This window comes from Nuphar pumila, chromosome 7 (genome assembly GCF_984573655.1).
Source record: "Nuphar pumila chromosome 7, dmNupPumi1.hap1.1, whole genome shotgun sequence".
NCBI lineage: Eukaryota > Viridiplantae > Streptophyta > Magnoliopsida > Nymphaeales > Nymphaeaceae > Nuphar > Nuphar pumila.
The window spans coordinates 59,409,514-59,426,768 of NC_143255.1; the positions used below are offsets into that span (position 1 = coordinate 59,409,514).

Consider the following 17,255-nt stretch of genomic DNA (forward strand, 5'->3'; position numbering starts at 1 on the left):
CAACAATTTAAGATATTATATCGATTTTTGTGAGATATTATTTTGTTTGTTAATATCGATTTGTAATATATTATGTTGAATTTCCATATATAGATTTGTAAGATATTATGTGTTTTCTAATGTCGATTTATGAGATATTATTTGGTTGTTAATATCGATTTGTAATATATTATGCTCAATTGTTGTATATCGATGTGTAAGATATTATGTATTTTATAGTATCAATTTTTATGATATTTGTAGTATGATTTCTATTGTAGAATTACAAAGAATTATAACATTACAAAACAGAATTATTGATTTACAACAAAGAATTATAGAATTACAATAAAGAATTATCGATTTACAACAAAGAATTATAGAACTATAATAAATAATTATAGAATGCTAAACATTACAACGATTTGTAAGATATGAAAGTTAAATGCTACAACTATTTTGAAGCTGAATAATCTGCATGCGATTCATGTGTTACGTTGCTCACTTTTGAATTGAATAGAGCCTGTCGTGAAACAAAACAATATCAGACACTACATTAAGTTCAACAAGAAATGCTAACATCCTCCTAAAATTGTTACATACCAAAAGACTTGTCATACTCATGTCATCGTTCCACTCAAACAGGTCTGGTGGATTGCAGGTTACAATATTGTAGTGCACGTCTGTATGGTATTGCTGCATGTTGGAAATTACACAAGTAAGATATTGATAAGTTGCGTGTAATACAATTTACATGGGAAGCAATATATTGTATTACATACATGTTCATGCAAAGGGGTTGGTTTTTTCTTAGACATTTTCTTGCCAACCAGTTTCAGTGCACCCTTTGTCCTTCAACGACTGTGATCAGAGGCAGGTTTCCTTTTGATACCCTTCGCTAGGTGAATATTCTCATCATAATCTACAATGTTTACTCCTGACTTGTCGAAGATGATGTTTACGCTTCGGCGTAACTTTTCACAAGGGTCAGGGGAAGCATGATTTTCACTTACGTTGCTCGATCCTGTTTTCTTAGATTAGTCTTCACGAGCTACAACGGACTCATGGTAAATTAACTGCACTTTTTTAAGTAATTCCCTTGACACATTTCTTACACATACATAGGCTTCTTTGCTTTTCGATGTCAAATCTACAACATGCATAAGTGACCTACATAGTTGTTGGTAACAGGAGGCTATCTGGCACTTCTCATCAACACTAGATGGACCGACATTATTTGTCTCTAGTAGTTCAATCTTTGCTTGTCTCGTCAATCTTTGCATTATATATGACTCAGGTATTTCTTATATCTTCTCTTGATTAAGTGCCTTTAATGCATGATGACATAAAATACTTTTGAATTCAAATATTTTGCATGTACATTCAATTGTTCTGTTGTCAATATTGTATGTAACATGTGCTTCTTACCTTTTTAGATACTCTTCGTCATCCCATACAACATGGTATTTGTGTACATTCTCATATTGCATACGTCCTTCTATATTGCAATTCATGATCTGTATAACCTCCTTCTTAGTTCATTCAAATACAGTTAGTTTATACAGATCTGCAGGTCGCGTCAATATTTTCATGTCCAATGTTACAGGATGGGTGTTGAAGCATTTCACATCTTGCTCAATCTCATTTTGTCTAAGACCGTCTACAAATAATTCATATTGTTCCATGAAACAAAACATTGTTAAACATGAATACAATATTTTTTTCAGTGTGGCATGCATAGATTCAGCTCTTTGTATGTTTATCATACCTGCACAAAAGTATTGTCTTTCATATGCCAATGCACACTTATCTTTGTCTACATATAAATGTTGTAACCACACACAGTCTTCAAGGTCGTACATTTGAATCATTTGCTTCCAATCAGACATAAAGGTGACCTCGTCTACACTCTCAAGTAAACACCGTCTAAACTTTTTATCAAACCCTGTCTTCTGATTAAAAATGTGTCCTATGCTATTTGTTGCATTTTGAAAGATATGTCATAAACATAGGCGATGATGTGCATATGGCTATACATGAGACACTCCAGCTGCAATTTCATGATCACCATCTGTAAGTACAACTCTAGGGTGCTTCTCATTCATTGCCTGTGTAAATACTCTGAACAACCACTCAAAGGTTTCCTTGGTCTAGTCATACAAAAAAGTGCCACCTAATATGCAACTCCGTGAGTGATGGTTCACTTCGACAAACTGCGCAAATGGCCATTGTTATGTATTAATATTCATGGTCGTATAAAAAACAAACACATCATTGAAGCATTCATCATCCACTTTTGACTTTGAATCTACTCAAAACATATTCGCAACATACACATCTTTATCCAGTTGCATTCCCATAAAGAAACTAAGGTCAATGTTTGATTTTTTCTATAGGTAATCAACTAAAAATACATATTCCTCCATTCTTCATATTTTTTGACATCTTCTTTCTCAAGTGGTTTCTTAGATCCATAGGTGTGAATAGTACATTCTCGCGACCACCATCTATGTGCACGCAGAAATTGTATGCCTTCCTTCGTGCAATATCAACGGTATTAGCTATTTCAGCAATTACAGTATGTGTTTCAGTTACTTTACGATGTGACCTTAACATAAGAGTCATAAATGAAGCGGCTAATTCATGGTTATGATCATTGATTAAAGTACGAACTACATATTTCTCATTCGGAAGTCTTCTTAACACCATTCTCACTAGACAACCGCATCTTGAATCTGGCTTGCTCCTTGTTGGATTTCCACTTGACTTCTTTCAACCTTGCTTTGAACAAACATATGCCTTTCTCACCACGACACCCTGTGCATTTTTTTCCCAAGAATACCTTCTAACACTGAAGCCAAGTTTTAAGGCATAATCAATGTAAAATTTGTATGCAACTTCCTCCTTATTAAACTACATTCCCTTTACGGGAACAGAGTCAAGTGTACTATCATGTAGACTTGAGGTGCCTGCACCTTTGTCAAGTACATTGTCATGATCATCTACCTCATTATCGAATTGCATTTCGTATGTTGGAATATTCAAGTCAATATTAAATCCAAGGCATGCACCCTTCTTATCATGTGCATCATTAGTGCACATATTCAATTCTTCAGGTGCGTCAATAGTACGAATGTTCGTTGCTCCATGACTTCCCAATGATTGAGATACGTCATCTTCACTGCAACTAGTTGATATGTTTAACACTGTCATGTGCGAAATATCAATTTGCGTTAGCCAACGCATACGTTTACTACGATTTATTCAAGATGCATATAACAACGGCTACCGATTAGTTAAGCATAACAGCTTACAAATCGTTATTAACAAAACACCATATCTAACAAATCGATACTCGAAAACACATAATATCTTACAAATTGATATACAATAATTCAACATAATATATTACAAATCGATAGTAACAAACAAAATAATATCTCACAAATCGACAGTAGAAAACACATAATATCTTACAAATTGATATACGACAATTCAGCATAATATATTACAAATCAATATTAACAAACAAAATAATATCTCACAAATCGACAATAGAAAATGCATAATATCTTACAAATCGATATACGACAATTCAGCATAATATATTACAAATCGATATTAACAAACAAAACAATATCTCACAAATTGGCAATAGAAAACACATAATATCTTACAAATCGATATACGGCAATTCAGCATAATATATTACAAATCGATATTAACAAACAAAACAATATCTCACAAATCGTCACTAGAAAACACATAATAGCTTATAAATCGATATACGACAATTCAGCATAATATTAAAAATTGATATCAACAAATAAAACAATATTTTACAAATCGACACTAGAAAACACATAATATCTTACAAATCGATATACGACAATTCAGCATAATATATTACAAACAAAACAATATCGCACAAATCGATATACATGTTACTACAACCGCAATTTGTGTTACATTGCATATAATGAATGAATGGACGATATCGAATGGGGTAGAGGCCCTTGCTCGCATTTGTAACCAAGTATTCTTGTCAACAGGTCTTAGTGTCTTACAAATGTCTTCAAGTTTCCAACCGTTGAAACGATAAAATCTACCTGGAATAACAAAACAATGCCTTAATGACACTCACGATGACATACATTATTCAACAATAGCACGATGACATGGAAATGTACTCACGGCGCTTCAATGGCACTTGTTGGAATGTTTGTGCTTCATTGCTTTTTTCCATACTGCCTAACGAAAATGAAGAAGAAGAGAAGACTGTAAAAAGAGATGGCCGACAAATCTCCCTTGACGCCCACCAATGATCGAACCAGTCGTTCGATTTATAGTTATCTCCACGAGGTAGGAACAAACCAGGAAAAGTGTTCTATCTAACAAGTGTCTTTCTTTGCTTCTCCCTCTCCTCCTCCTTCTCCTTCTTTTGTCTTTGTTTTTAGCTTGTGCTACAACAAAGGCGGAATGTGCAAAGGTATATACGTGGAGCGGGAGGACATTTTTGTCCAACACATATCTATCTTACGGGAAGACATTTTAGTCAAAAGCATATCTACCTTACGGGAAGACATTTTCGTCAAAAGCATATCTACCTTTTTTATATGTTATTTTATTATAAAGTCATCATGGGCAACATTGACATATGAATTATGGTGGCTCCCAAGATATTCATCGTTCTTGTTTGACAGCTTTGGCCCGTGATGTGGCTCATATTTAAAATTAAGGGCAAAAAGGTCGGCAGCTAAATATAATTATTTTTTTGCAAAAAAAAAAGATTTAAATAAGCCTTAGATGAAATTGTGTTCTCTTTGGGGACTGGATGAATCCAGTGATTAGACCGAATACTTTTTTGTAAAGAATGCCGTCCAATCAATGATAGCCACGCACGGCTCTAAGGTCAGATCAAGTCTTGAATGTCTCAACGTGGTCCGGGCCGTTGAGTTAGGGTCCATTTGACGTCGTCCTTTTGCAATTATTATTATTGGACTTGGCAAGGCAAAGACGTAGTTGGGTTGGGCCAATTTATATGGAGAGGCAGAGAGCGCTTCCTGGTTGCACCTGCAGCATGGTCTGCCAATTTATTCGAAATTGGAGAGAAGAGGAGAATGCTTTGAATGCAAATGACGATGAAAATCAACTTCCACAACCGAGTACAAAATTCAAATGGAAAGATGGGAAGCTGGAAATATATGAGATCAATCCAACACCTCCTTGTTCAGAGAGTCCCAAATTGACTAATTCGCTGGTTCAGTGCCTAGGGTTTTATGATAGAAGCATTGTGAGTTTTTTTTTTTTTTTTGAAAGGCAAGCTAGGGTTCGGCAGATCCCTACCAGATTTCTCTCAAGTCCCATAAAGGGATATGAGCTTTATTCCAAAAGAGTTTAATGATTTAGCAAGATTCTCTTGCGACTATGGCAGTCACTGATAATGATAAACAAGAACAAAGGCCAAATATTTTGAGACAATCTGTTCACTAGCAACGACAAATAGGAAGCACCTTCATATAAGAAAGTTAATGTTTAAACCACCACAAAATAACGGGAGACCTCCATCCCGTCTTTATAACGTCTAAAGCCTCTTTCAAAACAACCAACAGCATAAAAAATAAAAGCAACAAGAGTATGGTTTAGCTTATGATAGATTTGACAGAAAAAAGGACAGAAACTCTTCCAACGGGCACCCAGAAGTTGTCGATCACCTTCATGATATGCCCCTCTCATTTCACATAGCAAATCTTTATCATCGACGCAACACCAATACGATGTAATGCAACAACAGCATCTCCCTTCTTGCACAGGCCCCGTTCAGAAGCAGATTTCAGTGAAGCATCCAGGATGACTTCTGTGGATTCCGCATCTGTCGCTTTGGCGGAACCCTCAGCCAGCATGGGAATCAAACCCCTATAGACCAAACTATGCCTTGCTGGGGTTTCATCACTGCAGGTCCAGTCGAATGAATCGGTTGTCAAGACTGGAACCACCACAGACAAAATTGGTACTGCAGGCCTGTACTTCGCAACTAGCTTCGCAGTTGTGCCACCACGCGTCAGCACCACTATCAGTGTTGCCCTGGCCTTGTTTGCTGTGCGCACAGCAGAAGAGGCAAGAGATTCTAGAGGGCTCATGGGCATAGGTGCCGACCTTATCATTTCTTTAAAGATGGCACCATAGTCGAGCGAAGATTCAGCCTCTATGCAGATTCGAGCCATGATCTTGACTGCAAGCTCTGGGTACGCACCAGCAGCGCTCTCTCCACTGAGCATCACACAGTCAGTCCCATCTAGGACAGCATTTGCTACATCTGTGGCTTCAGCACGTGTTGGACGGGGCGACTTGATCATGGATTCAAGCATCTGTGTTGCAGTCACCACGGGCTTCCCCACGAGGTTGCATTTGTAGATCATCATCTTCTGTGCAAGGAATATCTTTTCCACAGGGATCTCCATCCCAAGATCACCACGAGCAACCATGAAAGAATCCGTCTCCCGAAGAATTTCGTCAAAATTGATCACCCCCTCCTGGTTCTCTACCTACAATGCAAAAAGGATGCAGCACAATTAGTTACCTTTTCAGTATAGTTTCTCTGAATAATGAACACAAGACAGACTCGCATACTAAATTTGAAAGGAAAAGATGCCAGTACCAACAAACACGTCTATGCATGCTTGAAAAAGCAACTAGAAAGAAGGGAGAGAAAGACCTTTGACATCAACTGTATCTGCTTGGCATGTGACCCAAGAACCTTTCGGACATGCACAAGATCAGATCCCTTACGAACAAATGACAGTGCAATCATGTCAATCTTGTTTGGCACACCCCATTTCAATATGTCCTCCTTATCCTTCTCTGTGAGAGTAGGGAGATCCACAACGACACCAGGCAGATTTACATTCTTTCTCTCACCAAGGACTGCAGTGTTCTCACATCGGCATTTCACTGTTCCAGCCTCAGGGTCACAAGAAAGAACAGTAAGAGTGATGGTACCATCAGAACAAAGGATGGTATTTCCAGGCTTCAAGTCTACCGGCAATTTCTTGTAGCTCATGCTAATCATGTTTTCATCACCTTTGATGCTGTAATCAGTAATTATAGTAACTTCTTGACCCTCCTTCAGCTGGACTGGTTTTGAATCCTTCAGAAAGCCTGTTCGGATCTCAGGGCCCTGGGAAATGAAAGAAGAAAGAGGATCTCCAGTCAAAAAAAGATATGGGACTCATAAATTTATATATCATTAAATAATTATACTATTAAAATAAAAGCATGTGCATATTCTGAATTTAGAAAAATTAGCACCATACATCTTCATTCCTTCATATTTCTTTTGTTTAAAAGCTCCATACATGAACAATCATTACTCAAAATAATGATGAGTTCTCTATGCACTTGCTCACAAGTACACGTTACCTCCCACATCAACACTCGCACTAGGGTAACAAAGAACGTCACTGACCATGACTATGTTGGACAAGGCCAACACCGTGTCCCTAAATTAAAGTATGTACTTGATTCTTGACATGGTAACTTGTAAAAATCTAGAGAAAAGTTATATATGATATCTAACACATTTGAACAATTAAAAATGTAAACATGTCCCATCTACTTTTCATAAAAAAGTCATGTCCATGTCCAGTAGATATCGCCCCGACTACAATCATGATGAAATTGTATTTTCTTGTTGTTGCTCTCTCTCTCTCTCTCTCTCTCTCTCTCTCTCTCTCTCTCTCTCTCTCTCTCTCTCTCTCTCTTATGAAACATGATCACCAAGTGATCCCTTCTTTCATGACCTTGAGGAACCACTCTCTTCAACCCTTAGATACCATACCTTGAAAAAATACATACAATCCAAGAAGATCTTTTTCAATTAAGAATCTAATTTTAATCGAGAGATAATAGAAGATCAAATGAAAGGGAATAAGAGAACCAAGAGTGAATCACTATCGGGTAAGGACATATCATTTATCAAAAATCAGAAAGGTAAGTGCTAATCAAACTAAATCAATGTCTAAAAACAACAATAGCAGATTCTTTGAGATCGAACTAGATTGAATAATCAAGCCTCTCAAAGAAGGAAGAATGTTGATCATCAGCTGAGCATCAGCTAAACCAACCACCATACCAGGTTCAACTCGCTACACTTTCCCCTTTGGATGTGATCCATCAAGAAAGGAATATAACATATTCAATCATGATGCAAGAGAACTTCATGGGAATGTTCATGCTGTTTTATCTTCCACTACACTTCCATTAACGTGGTTCTTGAGCATTTTTCATCATAATCTTAGTTGTCAAAGGCAGAGCTTAGGCACAGCCCCACCGTTTGGGCTTTTGGGTTTGGGCAGTGGGGCCCTTTTTTTACGGCCTAGCTCTCCTAGGCATCGTTTGGACTTAAAGCCTACTTTCGTCTTTTTCTTTAACTTGGTTGACCAAGGGAGGTATAAAAGGGGGAAGGGCTACCAAGGGAGGTATAAAAAGGGGAAGGGCATAGCCCTTCCCCCTTCTCTCTCTCTCTCTCTCTCTCTCTCTCTCTCTCTCTCTCTCTCTTCCCCCTTTTTTTCCTTCTCTTTTTTTTCCTTTTTTTCTTCCTGTTTTTCCTTTTTTCTATAGTTTATGTTTTTCAGTTATATATATATATATATATATATATATATATATATATATATATATATATATATATATATATATATATATATTTTCATTTATTATAATGTATATATTTTGTGTTTGTGTGCATCATATATAGGGTAAATATTGGCTACTAATGAAGGTAAGGAACCGATGAGTAGAAATCACTCTTATTTAAAAAAAAAAATCATTTTTTTTGTAGATCAAATGTTCCAGATATGATCTACATGGTTTGTTTAGTAGAAATCTTGTTTTGAATCATGTGATTATGACAACTAATTAGGTTTCTAAGGGGTCCAAAAATCAATGGTCCACAACGTGCCAAAAATTCATAACTCAAAAGATCACATTTTTTACATCAAAAAAGCAAGATCCAAGTCTTGATCCTTAGCAAACAAACCATGTTGAACACATCTATGTGGTTAGATTGAGTTGATACAACTTGCACCAAAGATTTCTAGATCATTAGTTTCATACCTTCATTAGTAGCAAATATTTCCCCATATATATATATATATATATATGTTTGACTGTTATTTTTCACAGTTCACAGTTCACACACACACACACACACACACACACACATATATATATATATATATATATATATATATATATGTGTGTGTGTGTGTGTGTGTGTGTGTGTGTGTGCATGTGAAGTGTGAACTGTGAAAAATAACAGTCAAAACAGATTTTATATATATATATATATATATATATTCTGTGTAAATATACATAATTATATATTAACATATTATAAGCATATATTATAATATTCTGTATTTCAGTTATATATTATATATATTCTGTGTTTGTGTGTTTCATTTATACATATATATATATATATATATATGTGTGTAATTTATATATAATTTGTTTTCTTATCTTTTTCACAGTTCACGCTTCATGTACACACATTTTTTGTATATTGTTTATTCACATTGTTAGGTGTATGGTTTGTTTATTCAATTGTTCATTTATACAAACAACAACAACTACGCCTTCATCCCAAAACAATTGGGGTCAGCGATATGAACCAAAAAAAGAAATTCATTTTGGGTCTTCCACATGAATCCTTTTCCTCCAATCATTTCTATCCAACGCCATGTCCTCGGTGAGGTTCAAAGCATTCATATCTTTTCCTATCATCTCCATCCAAGTCTTCCTAGGCCTACCCCGACCTCTTTTAACTAATATATTTTCCCATTTCTCCAACCTTCTAACTGGAGCATCATTAGGCCTTCGCCGAATATGTCCAAACCACCGTAAACGATTCTCTCGCATCTTATTTTCAATGGGTGCAACACCTACCTTCTTACGTATCTCTTCGTTCCGAATCTTATCTTTTATTGTATTTCCACACATCCATCTAAGCATCCGCATCTCAGCTACACTCATTTTTTGAATATGATGTCTCTTGGCAGCCCAACATTCCGTACCATATAGTAAAGCGGGTCTAATAGTCGTCCTATAAAACTTTCCCTTCAACCGCAATGGCATTCTACGATCGCACAGCACTCCAGTAGCACTTTTCCATTTCATCCACCCAACCTTTATCCTATGATTTACATCTCCATCAATTTCTCCATACTTTTGAATGATGGATCCCAAATATTTGAAATAATCATTCACCGGTATTTCTTGCTCACCAAGCTTCACTACACTTCCATCACTACTTCGTTGCTTACTAAACCGACATTCCATATATTCAGTTTTACTCTTACTCAACTTAAAACCTCTAGCTTCCAATGTTTGTCTCCATAATTCTAACTTAGCACTAACCCCAGCTCTAGACTCATCAATCAAAACAATATCATCAGCAAACAACATACACCACGGTACATTTTCTTGAATTGATCTCGTAAGCTCATCCATCACTATCGCAAATAGGAAAGGGCTTAAAGCAGATCCTTGATGTAACCCAACCGTTATCGGAAAATTGGTTGTCACCCCTCCACAAGTGCGGACATTGGTTACTACTCCTTCATACATATCTTTAATTATACTAATGTACTTGAGAGAAACACCTTTCTTCATCATTGTCCACCAGAGAACGTCCCTAGGTACTCTATCGTATGCCTTCTCTAAATCAATAAAAACAATATGCAAATCTTTGTTCCTCTCTCTATATCTTTCAATAAGTTGTCTAAGAAGATGTATAGCTTCCATAGTTGATCTTCCAGGCATAAAACCAAATTGATTCTCCGATATCATGACAACCTTCCTCAACCTAGACTCAATCACCCTCTCCCAAAGTTTCATAGTATGACTCATGAGTTTTATACCACGATAGTTTGTGCAATCTTGTATATCACCCTTATTCTTATATAAAGGCACCAAAGTACTCTTCCTCCACTCATTAGGCATCTTATTTGTTCGCCAAATCAAGTTAAAAAGATTTGTCAACCATTCTAAACCTTTCTCTCCCAAGCATTTCCAAGCCTCGATAGGTATACCATCTGGGCCAACTGCCCTTCTTGATTTCATTTTCTTCAAAGCCTCTGCAATTTCTTTCTTTTGAATCTTGCGCATGAAGTCACGATTTATCTCATGAAAAGGAATGGAGAAGTCTCCAAGATCTTGAGCATGACTATCATTAAATAGCTTATCAAAATAATCTTTCCATCTCTCCTTAATCTCCTCATCTTTGACTAAAACCCTTTGCGTTTCATCTTTGATACATCTAACCATACCCAAATCCTTTGATTTCCTATCTCTCATCTTTGCAAGCCTATAAATATCCTTCTCGCCTTCTTTGGTATCCAACTTGTCATAAACCTCCTTATATACCTTAGCCCTCGCGTTTCGAACAACTTTTTTAGCTTCCTTCTTTGCTATCATATACTTCTCCGAATTCTCATTATCACGACTCTTACTTAGATTTCTATAACACTCTCTTTTAACCTTAATAGCTAATTTGACATCCTCGTTCCACCATGATGTATCCTTACCTAGTGGTGCACCGCCTTTAGACTCACCCAATACCTCCTTAGCCACTTTTCTCATGCCACCCGCTATCTTATTCCACATTGATTCTGAATCCTCCTCGAGACACCAATCAGCTTCCTTAACTACTTGCTCTACAAACATTCCTTGTTTAGCTCCTTTCAGTGCCTACCACTTAATTCTAGGATCTATCCTATGTCTATCCCTTTTGCGACATTGTCTAATTCTGAGATCTAAAATTAAGACTCTATGTTGTGTAGCTACACTTTCTCCCGGTATAACCTTACATTCGATGCAAACAACCCTTATCTCTCTTTCTAAGTAGGAAAAAATCTATCTGGCTCGTATTAACCCCACTTTTAAATGTTACTAGGTGAGACTCCCTCTTCCTAAACCAAGTGTTTGCTAAGATCATATCATAGGACAAACAAAAATCTAAAACCCTTTCTCCACTTTCATTTCTTTCTCCTATATCATAGCCTCCATGGATACTCTCAAATTCATCCCTACTAATGCCTACATGTCCATTAAGGCACCGCCGATGAAAAGCTTTTCTCCATAAGATATCCCTTGTACTACTTCATCTAAATCTTCCCAAAATCGATGCTTAATGGAATCATCTAAACCTACTTGAGGTGCATAAACACTAATAACATTAATAATATCCGTACCTAATACTAATTTAATAAGTAAAATTCTATCACCCTTCCTACGGACCTCAACTACATTATCTATAAACTGACGACTCATAACAATCCCTACTCCATTCCTATTCCTATTTATTCCTGTATACCAAATTTTATATCCCCAAGGTTCTATCACTTTTGCTTTCTCACCTACCCATTTGGTCTCTTGAAGACATAAAATATCAATCTTTCTCCTACACATAACATCTACTAACTCTACCAACTTACCAGTTAAAGACCCTATATTCCAAGTGGCTAACCTAATTTTATGGTCTTGGACTAACTTCTTTACCCCCACTCGTCCAACAAAGTGAGGGAACCCTTGCCTATTTGACACCACACCCGAGCGCCGGTGTGACGCGTCGCTTCTGGGCGACGACCTAGCAACCCTTGCCCATTTATCACTGCCTCCGGGCCTAGAGAGTACAGCGCGTCGCTCAGTAGGGAACGCCCCAACGAAATTCTCATATTGGTTCATTTTCATAGGGTATGACAAAGTTTTTATGCAGGCTGTCACAGGCCTACCGCAACCCTCCTCATTTATCCGGGCTTGGGACCGGCAGTGTATAACTAAACAGTTATTCAATTGTTCATTTATTCTTAATTTTTTTGAGCAGGTTATTTAATATAATTGCATTACAATGTTCGACGGCATGTTATGTTTTGTCTATTGCTTATTGTTGATTGATTTTATGTTGTATATGTGTTTGTTATTAATTTTAGCAGTTTGTTTACATATTTTGTATATTTTTAAAAAAAAATTAATTGAGGTACCGCCTAGGCTTTTTAGGGGCTCAGCGCCTGGGCACCGCCTACCGCCTTGGACAACTAAGATTGTAAACAAGTAAAACCTGTTTGTCCAAGGATTAAGTGACAGAAAACCAGGTTTCAAAAACACAAGTTTTTCTAAAATCTGAGTATTTGGAAAACCAGTCATCTGCTTCACTCTTTTTTCAAGTGGTAAGGGTCATTGGTAGCAAGTAAACAGCCAAAAAACTTATATTTTCTTTTTTCAGTTACAATTTTCAGCCACCCAATGGATGGAAAACAACTAGGAGGTACATTCTGTCCCAGTAGTTTTGGGTTTGTGGACAGTAGGAAAACAACGAAAAAGCATTGTCTACCCCTATATGTTGTATATTCTCGTTCTTTTGGAAGTAATGAAGCCCTAACTATTTTTGGTCATCTCTTTCCTCTTCTTCTTTCTCCTCTTATCTAATGCTTGGGTTCTCATTGTCCATATTGGCACTAGAGAGAGGACATTGTGAGAGCATCCAGAAGGCAGAAAAGGTATCATTCTCATCCCACCTGAATCAGGCACGGAACCTAAGGTGTTGACATCAGCACACCTTTTGAATTTGGCCTGTTTGATGTGGGGATTTGATCGCTGTTGATTTTAGAAGCAATATCAACTTCTGCGAGACCTGCAAGCTTTAAGGCAAGAAAACAAGTCAGTTTAGGACTTCTACTCTGCAATGCAACAACTGTGGAATTCTATTGCCTTAATTGAAAGTGGCAAGAAGTGTGACAAATGCAAGGACTGCATGACGTGTATGAACGTAGAATATCAATCAAAGGGTGTTAATTGATTGAGATTCTCATGGGACTTCATCTTGAATATGATACTCTGTGAAGAGTGTCATTATTCACAAGACATTTCTGCCTCCAATATCTCAGGCTCTTTCTGAGCTCATTGCAGAAGTGACCAAAATGAGGCCTCTTCAGTCTTACCCAGCTTGAGATACTGATATGGTAGCTGCCAAGCAGTCATGTGGCTATGGTGGGGCCAAGAGTGGAGCACCTAAGTTTGATATGAGTGGAGTTAGGTGTCATTACTGCAAGGAGTTGGGCCACATGAAAAAGACTTGTCCAGTAATGTAAGATCCGCGTTTTTCAAAAAAAAAAAGTCATTTTGGATCCAGGTCACACCCACCCACCCATATTTCTATTTAAGCAAGGACCGACCACGAGCTCCCCCTCTCGCCTGTGTTTCTCTCTCCCCGACCTGCCCCTCCCTCTTTGCTGTCAGGCCGGCGGGCAGGGACTGCGCCCCTGCCCCCTTCTTTTTCTTAGTGTAAGGCCAGCAGGCAGGGGCATGCCCCCCTTATTCTTCTCCTCTGTCAGGTCAGTGGGCAGGGGCACAACCCTTGCCCTCCTCCCCTCTTGTGGCTAGTCGGGCCCGGCCAAAACCGGCTGACCCCGGGCCCCTGCGACGTGGAACGCGTGAATTTGAAAATGAATTTTCTTTGTTCTTTTTTCGCAGTACGATGAATAGCTTTTAGCGCACCCCAACGGCGCAACGGACGCGGCACGTGCAGCAAGGCATAAGCCTTTAAAGACCTACGCTCGGAATCATCAACGGATCCGATAATCTCCGAGGTAGAAAAAAGTTGCACAAAGGACAATGGACGAACAAATCTTAAAACTTGCAATTTTATATATATACGCATTTAATTCAAGGATGCAGTTTTGCTACCATTGTCCTTTTTACTTTATGTCATTTACTTTGTCGTCGTGCTTTTATGTGCACAGACTTCTGCTTACACATTTATTTAGCTTGATATGTAGTTTCACATATCGAGCATTTCTTTATATCATTTACTTTGTTATCGCGCTTTTACATGCACAAGCTTCATACGCACTTATTTAGCTCGATATGTGGTTTCACATATCGAGCATTGCTTTATATCATTTACTTTGTCGTCGTGCTATCACATGTACAGGCTACTGCTTATGCATTTATTTAGCCGGAGTACGGTTTCATACTTTGTCCATTGCTTACACATTTATTTAGCCGAAATACAGTTTCGTACTTAGTGCACTGCTTACGCACTTATTTGTTGTATACTTTGCCATTACGCTATAATATGCACAGGCTTGCATTGTAAAATAGGTATTATCATTACATAAATGCAATCTCGTCGGACAGACAAGTGTGTATGCTATTCTACCTATTTCCTTCTTGCTTTTTTTCAAAAAGACACCGGTAGTGTTGTTAAAAACGCGCCTCGAGGCGAGGGCATTTGTGCCTTGAGGCGCAGTTATAAAGTGTAAAAGTATAAAGGCGTACGCCTCATGCGCCTTGAGGCGAGGCGCACCTCACCGTGAGGCGCGCATGCTTTATTTTGTTGGTCAAATGAGGGTCAAAGCCCTCATTTGACCAACATTAACCCGGACCTGTATTCTCGAAGGTTCGAGAGAACCTGTCTTTAAAAAAGACACAGGCGCCTCGGGCAAGGAGCAAAAGCCCTCGCCCCTTCTCTCTCCACTCTGTCCCCTCTCGTCCCCCGCGACCGCTGTCGCTGACGACCACCCGCCGTCGGTCATCGCCTCTTCCACCTTCTTATTTCCTCTGCTGAGAAGGCGCAGACGACCTGCCTGCCACCACCATCTTCTTTTCTCTGTTGCGAGGGCACCAGCGACTCACCGCCATCACCGTCCGTTCCGGCGACCTCGGCTGACATCCCTGACGCGGCCTTTCCTCTGCGTTTTCCGGTGAAGTCGGAGTCGCCGCCGCCCTGTAAACCCCTCTTCTTTACTTCTTCTCCGTGAGGGGTCAACCGACAGGGGGGCCAGAGCCCCCTGTCGTCGTCTCTCGTCGGCAAGGGGTTACCCCTTGCCTTTCTGTTGGGGTTGACTGACAAGGGGCGGAGCCCCCTGTCGTCGCCCCTCGTCGGCAGGGGGCTCCGCCGCTTGTCGCTTTCTTTTTCGGCAGGGGGCGAAGCCCCCTGTCACCTTCTATTCGGCAGGAAAGGGGGCTCCCCCCCATCGCCTTCTTTCTCGGTAGGGGGCTTCGCCCCCTGTCGCTCACCTTGTCGTCAAGCAGGGGCTTTGCACCCCCTGTCCTTCTTGCTTTGCCGGCAGGGGGCTCCACCCCCCTTGCCATTTGCCTTGTCGACAGGGGGGCTCTGCTCCCCCTATCCTTTTTGCTCTGTCGACAGGGGGCTCTGCTCCCCCTGTCCCTCTTGTTTTGCCGGCAGGGTGGGGGTGGGGGGGCTCCACCCCTCCCTGTCGTTTGTCTTGCCGGCAGGAGGCTCTGCCTCCCCCCCCCCCTGTCGCTGGCTCTCTTTGGCAAGGAGCACCACCCCCACCCCCACCCCCACCCCCTCTTCTTTTTTTTCTGCGTTTTGTTGTTAATGTTAGTTTTTTATTGAATGAATGCTCATATTTTATTTCTTAGATACTTACATAGATCAAGTTGTTGCATTAACGTTACTTTTACATGTTAATCTCATAGTTTTTTAAAGTTAAAAAAAAAAATTGAGGCTTACGCCTCACCTCAGATTTTGGTGGAGCGCCTCGCTACGCCTCAACGCTTTTCACAACAATGGATACGGGTTTGTGCATGGACGCTAGAGTTTTAAAGAAAAAGGATTCCTTGCTAAAATTCAGCTTTCCAAAATGCGTAGATCTGCAAAGCAAAGTCTGCACGCTTTTAGGTTGTGAAATTGCAACTAAGCTTTCTCAAGTCGTCACCTTTGGCAAAAATGTTTTACAACTTCAGTTTGAGGTTCTGATATGACTCGGATAACCCCGATTGGGGGCATGAGCATGTGCTTGGGCAGGGTTCTACTGAGAAACCTATACCCCGTTTATCGCAAACAGTATCGCAAGACATGTGCAGCATGCTGATACTACAATAAATGGATGAGAGATCCATGGTGATCTCGTATCGTGCAAATTACACAAGGATAAACAAGTGTTTTCAAAAATTAGATCATGTCAAACTAAACTAAATAGTTGCATCGTTTCTTTTACGAAACAATGGAGTTGGGGTTTTTTCTAAAAAACTGATACCCCTTTCATCGTAGCGGTACTATTAGACATGCACGACATATTAGTACTACGATGTTTGGATGAGAGGTTTATGGTAACCTCGTAGCATGCAAATACAAAATAATAAAAAGAAAATCACATAAATAGTGATAAATGAAACATTGAAATTTCTAAATGATGTTGAGTTTCTTTTGCGAAACCAATACCCCTTTCATCGTAGTCGTACTTTTA

The 17,255-nt window shown here is 39.0% G+C and overlaps 1 protein-coding gene across 2 annotated transcripts in view; it reads right to left on the reverse strand.

The window, feature by feature from the left end:
- Nucleotides 1-5,469: 5,469 nt before the first annotated feature.
- LOC149832342 (pyruvate kinase, cytosolic isozyme) overlaps nucleotides 5,470-17,255 on the reverse strand; it is a 29,547-nt gene continuing 17,761 nt past the window's right edge. For both annotated transcript variants that reach the window (XM_090014459.1, XM_090014460.1), the window contains exons 3-4: nucleotides 6,695-7,156; nucleotides 5,470-6,524 (exon numbers count right to left, since the gene is read on the reverse strand). In XM_090014459.1, the coding sequence (XP_089870585.1) occupies nucleotides 5,712-6,524; nucleotides 6,695-7,156 (1,275 nt within the window). In that variant the 3' untranslated portion in view covers nucleotides 5,470-5,711. The remainder of the gene's footprint in view (nucleotides 6,525-6,694; nucleotides 7,157-17,255) is intronic.